This window comes from Numida meleagris, chromosome 3, assembly GCF_002078875.1.
Source record: "Numida meleagris isolate 19003 breed g44 Domestic line chromosome 3, NumMel1.0, whole genome shotgun sequence".
NCBI classification, from domain to species: domain Eukaryota; kingdom Metazoa; phylum Chordata; class Aves; order Galliformes; family Numididae; genus Numida; species Numida meleagris.
In genome coordinates, this window is record NC_034411.1 from 71,710,678 (window position 1) to 71,718,795 (window position 8,118).

The 8,118-nt window shown below is 38.0% G+C and overlaps 1 protein-coding gene across 2 annotated transcripts in view; it reads left to right on the plus strand.

Annotated features, from left to right (window-relative positions):
* Positions 1–7,189, plus strand: part of FBXL4 (F-box and leucine rich repeat protein 4) — a 58,167-nt gene extending 50,978 nt beyond the window's left edge. For both annotated transcript variants that reach the window (XM_021391284.1, XM_021391283.1), the window contains one exon: positions 2,282–7,189. In XM_021391284.1, the coding sequence (XP_021246959.1) occupies positions 2,282–2,445 (164 nt within the window). In that variant the 3' untranslated portion in view covers positions 2,446–7,189. The remainder of the gene's footprint in view (positions 1–2,281) is intronic.

An 8,118-nucleotide genomic window follows, 5' to 3' on the forward strand; every position in this document is an offset into this window, starting at 1 on the left:
GTCCAACCTTTTGGCTTGCCTGAGCTGCATTGAGTGAAGAGGAATTGTCTTGGGCTGCATGGCACAGAATCGCTTAGGTTGGAAGGGACATTAAAGATCATCTAGTTCCAACCCCCTGCCATGGACAAGGTTGTCAACCACTAGATCAGGCTGCCCAGAGTCCTGTCCAACCTGGCTGTGAACGGTTTCAGGGATGGGGCATCCACAACTTCTCTGGGAAACCAGTTCCATCACCTCACCGTCCTTCTGAGTAAACAATTAGTTCCTAACATCTAACCTAAATTTCTCCTTTTTTAGTTTAAAGCTCCCATTGTCCTGTCACTATTAATGTAAAAAGTCGGTCCCCCTCCTGCTTATAACCTTCCTTTAAGTACTAGAAGGTCACAGTGAAGTCTCTCCAGAGCCTTCTCCTCTCTGAGCTAAACAAGGCTAACTCCCTCAACCTTTGTTCATAAGAGAGGTACTCCAGCCTTCTGATCATCTTCATGGCCCTCCTCTGGGCCTGCTCCAGCAGCTCTTCATCTTTCCTGTGCTGGGGAAAAATGAACAAGCTAGGCAGGAGTCGAACCTACAGTCTTCTGATCCATAGCCAGGCATGTTATCCATTGCACCACTGGCCCCAATAAAATACATAATATAGTTAATGTAATAGGCAACAAACCTTCTTTTATTTTTTATATTTTTTATTAAAATGTAAAAAAAAAAAGCAACAGGAACATATAACTAGTGGGATACTTGACTTTGTTTTTGTGAGGCTAATGCATCATTCTGGTTTAATGAAAGTGATGCAATTCTCGACAGCTTCTCAAGGTGTTCATCAGAGATTTTTAATGAAATTTTATACTTCTTGCACTTCATCCTTGACAATAGTTGTTCACAAATACATGAACTGCTAAAAAGTGATGATGTGAACAATATGTGATTGTGAAGCAAGGGTATCTTTCTCTGGTAAGATAGGTTTTATAAAAGTCTAGTAGAGACATGATCAATTTTCCTTTGAGTTGAATCTCTGATTGCAACTCCATGCATTCCAATTTAAAATTCTCCCATACTGTATTTGTGTTGACTGAAAATGGAGTCACAAATATACCAAAAAATAGATGATTTGTTTTGCAATCTTGAAACCTATTCTCAAGGTCTTTTATCAATACAGAAACCACAGCTGCCTGTTTTTGCTGTTCACAGGACTGCGCATAGCCAGTGTGTCAAAATGCATAAAATTATTTGCCATAACTTGAACTAGCACTGCACTGCGCCCTTCCTGTGACCTGGTCAGCCCAGACAGTGCCACACAGCAATGTTTGGTTGTTGCTGAACAATGGGTACACATCTGGGGCCAGGCTGAGTTACTCGGTGGGGAAGTGCCACCACCACGATGGTGTGGCAGCAGCGGGGTGGGCTGCAGCATGAGCTGTGCCAGGCCACATGCAGCCCACAGGCCTCGGGTTGGACATGCCTGCAGTAAGGCATGGATCTCCTGTCAGTCCTGTGGCCTATCTGCCAGATCTGTGTGGGTGTCTGCATGGCCTAAGGGATCCCAAGGGAGCACCAGGCACTTCACTTTAAGCAACTGAGTCATCAGTGCCTTGTCAGTTGAATCTTGTTCTGCATTGACTGTACTGACTAGATTTCAGTCAAGTACAATGGTTGTGTGGATGCATTGTTGCTTTTTTTTTTTTTTTTTCCTAAAAGTAACGTTATTCTATCTGTTTTAGCTTCTATACAAATAAATAGGAGGCATGACTTTCGGAGTGATATAAGAGAACAGTGGTGGTCTTTTGAGAGCTGTTCCTGCATGATGCGAGTGTCACTCTATACACACTCTAGAGCCCTAGAAGCCTTGCTGATGTATCTGGAATTGGTAGAGCCTATAATAGTGTGTGTTGTGCCAGTCATTGGAGCTAGTAGAAAAGTCACGAGAACATGAGTGTAGCATAGTATTTTCTTTGTAGCCAAAGCCCAGGATCTAGTCACTGGCTCTTGTGGCTTTGGATACTTTGGTCAACTTCTGTATTTAGAATTTTCTCTCAAAGTTGTACAGTTTTTCCTAAGAAGCTCATGATCTAATTGAATAGCTGAGTTAGGAAAATGCAACAGGCTTCTTAAAGGCAAAAATTATGCAAAGACTGTCACTGAGAAGTTTTTCATTTGAAATCTAATTGAACTAATGTAAATAAAAATTGCATTAGTAGCGTTCTTTTCATGTAGTATTAGCAGCTTTAAAACAAACAACTATTCTTTTTAACTTTGCTTTTTTTCTTTCTTTTTTGTTTTCAAACAGGGACAAGGATGGTAAGCGCAGCATCTTTAAGAAAATTGTTGGAGTCTTGTAAAGATCTTTCTTTACTTGATGTGTCCTTCTGTTCACAGATTGATAATAGAGTTGTCCTAGAACTGAATGCCAACTTTCCAAACGTGTTCATAAAAAAGAGTTTCACCCAGTGACTCACTACATATGCTGCTATGGAATTCCTTTGACAGTTATTTCCTGTGAATTTGTGCTGATTTTTTTTTAAGAAGAGTTCCTATGAAATAATGGAGTGTATTAATTATCTGTACAAATGGGTAAAATACATTTTGAATTTAAATATATTATGTGTTTCTTAGAGCTGATATTGTACCTAATAATTGTTTTACTCCGTTAATCGGTGGCACTGCATGTTTTTGAATACTAGCCATATGTGTGGCTTTAATGGCAAGAAAATGAAAAACATCTTACGTGTCCCTTTATAGGGTGTTATACACAGTAAACTGTGATAATATCTACATAAAAGAAAATGCTGAATATTTACCAGTAAGAAAAAAGGGTGCTTCCTTTTTTATTTATATGTATATGTGTGTATGTATATATAAATGTATACAGATGCACACGCATACATACGGTAGCATTTTAATTTGGTCTGCAGCATAACATCTTACGATCAGGCCTATAATTAGTTGTTTTAAAAACTGTTTAAGCTTCATTAAGAATGGATTGAAAAGACAGTTTTTCTTCCTTTTTTTGTGGCAATGAACTGTATCTGATAGATTTTCACCCCTTCCTCCATCTGAAATAGATGTAGTGATGTTTTACAGTCCAGCCCAAGTGGCACAACAGATAAACTGAAGAACCTTCCACTCGAACTTGTAGCAGAGATGAAAGAGAAAATTGCCAGCTGCTTCTTGGTGTTGGATTTAAAGTTTGAGCCCTACATAGTGTCATAACTGATGTGTAGAAAACTCCAGACCAGTTTTCTTTACACAGTCAAGATGATTGGTTTGTATGCATGTAATTATCGTGCAGAGTATCGTAAAAAATAGTACTTAGGTCAGTGCATTAGCAAAAGTCCCTTGCACTGGAATAAAATCTGCTATCAAGTATTAAGAACAAGCATCTTTGTTCAGTAAAACGACAATGAAAATACAGTGGTTTTGAAAGGAGGACAATGCATTTTGGTGACTTAGTAATCTAAGGTATTGGGTTTGGGTTTTTTTGTGTATTTTCTTTTTTCCCAAGAGGTGAGAGCTCTAAGTACTGTTGCACTCTCTCTTCAGCACCGTTGAAATTTTGAAGAAGGAAAACTGTGCTGATGAACTATTTACAGGGTTTCTTCCTTTTGCACTTCCTTGGATGAAGCTTTTCTCTTTTTTTCTTTGATACCAGTGCTAGGATACGTTGCTGTGTACATCAGGAGTTGAGTGTTTTACCTTTTTAGCTGTTGTTGATGAATATGGACCACGAAATACAGCCTGTCATTTGATATTGGCTCCACTGTTACTGTCATGGTGGCACTTACTACCTACTGGAAGAACGAAAATATTCGTCTGGCAGAAATATGTTACTGCACTGAGGACCACTGGCAAAGAATACTTCAGATCATACAGTAAATAGCAATGTAGTGATAGAGGACTGCTACAAATTGTTAAAGATCTGACAATCTCCGCAACTCCTGAGTGAACACTCTGAACTCTTGTGCTGGTGCCAATACTTTCCAAACTGCGTCATGAAACAACTAGAAAACATGTATCTGATTTTTATAAAAAAACCTTTTTCATTTGATTTTTTAGTGTTACAGAATCTTTTGGGAATTCCAGATCCAAAGAAGGGCATGCGCAGTTGGCTTCTTGATACATTTTTTTTCCTCTGCACAGATGGCACTATGGGATTTCCAGCCAGATCCATTCCACTTTTTTTTTTTTTTTTTTTAGTAACCTGGACATTGTCAGAGAACTTTAAATTCAGATTTTGTTTTCCCCACTGACAGATGTCAACTTTGGCATGATTCTATGTGAAACCTCATTTCTTTCAATCAGGTTTAGATTGATTTACATTTCTGGGAACTTTTAATATATTTTTTTTTAATCTGTAAGTAATATTTTTCATTGTAACTTAATAATGAACATTATTGTCCTAGCTGTAGAAGAATACAGGTTCAGATAATGGGACTTTACAAAGAACAGTATTTTAAAACAAATATTTTTGTTGAAAATTTCACTTCTCAGGGTGCATCTGTGTTTATCTCTCTTTTTTTTTTTTCTTAGAGATCTTGTTTTCCACTGTAAATAGAATGGGATACGGATGAAGTGATATCCATTGTGCCTTTAGACTGGTAAACTAAATAAATAGTATAGTGTCATTTCTGTAGCATCAGTGAATCAAATCAGTGTTTTTGTAATCATGTATGTGTAAAGGATTTCATTCTCTGTTGCTTTTTAGGTGGTATAAAGGGGGGTTTAAATTGACATTTTGTTCATACTAAGGGATTTTTTTCTTTACGTTGTGCCTTCTGTTTGAAGCTGGTTTTATCAGAAGTTCTCTATTGTGACTCGAAAGATAAATTGAAATCTACTCTTTATTTGGGCTATTTAAAACTTGGCTGTTGCTAATGTAATTAATTCAAATAGCCGAGAAATAATTGGGAAAGACTTTCATCTATAATTGTACTCTTCAACCTTCAATCAGTGGGTAAAAAGCTCTTTTAGCTATGGCTTTATACCTCCAAGATGTCTTCCAGCAAAGCGAGGAAAGACTGGACTTCATATTTCTGATATTTCCAAGATAAGAGAAGAAGATACTTTTAGACCTTCCTTATATGTCACAATGAAGCAAATGTAAGTTGCTGTATTTTGTGGTTTTGTTATTTTATACTTAGGTGTATATATATGCAACTTATATGTGTGTATATATGTACACACATATGTATGTACATATATATATACACTTATGTATAAATCTCAACATTTTTCATGTAATAATTACTTTTGTGAAGTACACATAACAGCAGAAGGTGTTTTCTAGCAGTTGTGTTTTAAAATGTTGTTTTACAACTGGTGGTGAGGACTGCGTTTCTTTCCATCTGTGCAACAGGAAAAGCCTGGGGCCTGGGCAGTACAGGTGTGCTGGATTTCCTGCGTTGCTTTGCCGAAGTGCCTTTTGTTTGTCTATAGGTGAGAGATATTACAAGGTATGGTAGAGTGTGAATGCAAAGTCCGATAACTACTGTGGTCTCTCTCCATGTGAAGTGGTCATATAGAGGGAAATTTGTTTTAGTTTCATTTAATCCAAAGTGAATGATGCTAACTATTCTGGAATTGAGTGGTCTTCTCCAACAGTCAACCATCCCTCAGTCACGTTATTTAAATTCTGCTTTTAAGGATATTCCATTTTTTTTTTTTTATCTTTTGATGTTGTTTGTCTTTCATAATCATTGCAAAATGTGCTTTGGCAACAAATGTTAAAAAATGCATTGATAACATGTCCTTAAGAAAAAAGGTGACATGCTGTGAAGTTCTCCTGTTCTCAAACTAAAGGGGGATTTGCTGTACTGTATGTATGAAGTCGGCATGAGCTGTCATATAAGGAGATAAGTCATTAATTCTGGTCATTTTTAAAGTTGATGGGAATTTTACCACTTAAAATATCTTCCCAAATTTTGATGCTTCCAATTCACTGGTGTGCATACTTGTATTCATAATCGTGAATTGTTTTGGTAGGCTAAATGGCTTTCTGGACATGGATGAGGCTACTTATGTTTAAATTATGCACTTGATCAAGTACATTAGGGAGCAGGACTTGTGTAGAAGAACGACTTTGCACAGCAGTTTTGAACTTTTAATCCCCGTGTACTTAGAGATCCAAATTTCAGACCAAAACAAACAAACAACGACAACAAAACAACAAAATAGGGGAAACTCGTATTTCTTGCCAAATTCGTAGGGCTCTCATGCCAGCCTTTCCAGATGTAAGATGTCCAGTAATCATGCTATGTAGTGAGTAGAACTCATCTCAGTAAGTGCCATTTCTCTGAAGGTTAGACACCTGGTTTAAGTGGGGAATCTGGGCACCTCTAGGGAGCTATTAATCTCCTCCTTAGATGTTTGAGGAAAGTCAAATGAATCATTTCCTGGGGCCTCCCTGAGGAGGCTCTGGAAGCTGTGATTTAGCCCAGGTTAGATACTTTGCTTTAGAATACTAAACTGAGGTTAATTCCATCCGGCATTGTACTACCAGCCTTGGAATTACAAAAACCAAAATGAGAACAACATCCATCCCCAAATGTCAAAACCTTCGAAAATCTATCCAGAAGGAAGCAAATTAAAGAGAAGCTGACTTGAAAAGTCTGTTTTTATAATGCCAGGATCTGCTTCTACTTTTAAGTCCCTTGCCAATGCCCATGGTATCTTTTCTTTTTCTTCTTAAATTGAAATGCATCCCCTTTCTCTATTTTAAAACATCTACCTAACTGGCTATATGTATTTTTCTGTAAATGCACGAAATTAACTGGAAAACATAATTAATATATTGCAATTATTTTTATAATCTTTCATATTGCTGTAATTAAGACTATGACTACTTTAAGTGCTCTCCTGTCATCAGAAATGTTACCCACTGTGCACTTGCAAAATTGTGTGTTTAGTCCTAATTTATACTGTGTGTACTTACTGCATCTTATGGGATATGTTTCACACATCAAGTCTGCAGGACTGCTAAATTTACAAAAACTAGATAAAATGTAGCATTTTCTTATATGTAGCTTGGGAGTGGCTTTATGTATTGATTTACATGTTCAATATTATTCTTTTGCAATGATTCCATATGCTGTAGCTTTTGATATTGCTAGGCTGAAGATTCCTGGTTTAATGCATCTGTACATGCTATGTTAGATACAGTCAACATATTTCCAAAATAAAAGTGTTTGTCTTTCACTGAGATGGTAATTTCTGTGACTCCAGATTTCTGACTTGATAATGAAAGGACTCTTTAATTAAATCTCACCATGCGTGGGACAAGATGTGATAGTTGACATCAGGAAGTGTCAAGGCATAATTTATTTGTTAAGGGCCTCATGCTCTTCAAAGAAGGGCTTTGGCAAGAGGTAACTCTTTTCAGGAAGATTCAGCCTTAGTAATAGCAGACAGTAGTGGCATTGATCTGTTTAGTTGGTGGATAAAGTACTGTTATTTTAGTTTGAACTGTGTAGCTCTAGATTGTCTTGATTTAAGAATATCTGTTACGACAGACACCCTAAGTTGTAGAGGATCCTTTGTGAGGAATGAAGTTTTTTTCTTCTGTGTTTTGTTCCCCTTCTCTAGAAACGAACAAATCTATTAAACCAACAAACCCAATGAACACCAAAACACAAGTGTTTGAAATCTCTTTTCTTGGATACTGAAGAAATAACAAATCACAGAATAGTTTAGGTTGGAAGGGCCTTTAAGATCATCTAGTTCCAACCCCCCTGCTATAGACAGGGACACCTCCCAGTAGACCAGGTTGCTCAAAGCCCCATCCAGCCTGGCCTGGAATGCTTCCAGGGAGGGGGCATCCACAGCCTTGCTGGGCAACCTGTTCCAGTGCCTCATCACCCTCAAAGAACAGAATTTCTTCCTAATACGTAGTCTAAATCTACCCTCTTCCAGATAAAAGCCATTTCCCCTTGTCCTGTTGCTACATGCCCTTCTAAAAAGTTCCTCCCCAGCTTTCCTGTAGGCCCCCTTCAGGTACTGGACCACTGCTATAAGGTCCCCCCAGAGCCTTCTCCAGGCTGAAGAGCCCCAACTCTTTCAACCTGTCCCCATAGGGGAGGTGCTGCAGCCCTCTGATCATCTTTGTGGCCCTCCTCTGGACCTGCTCCAACA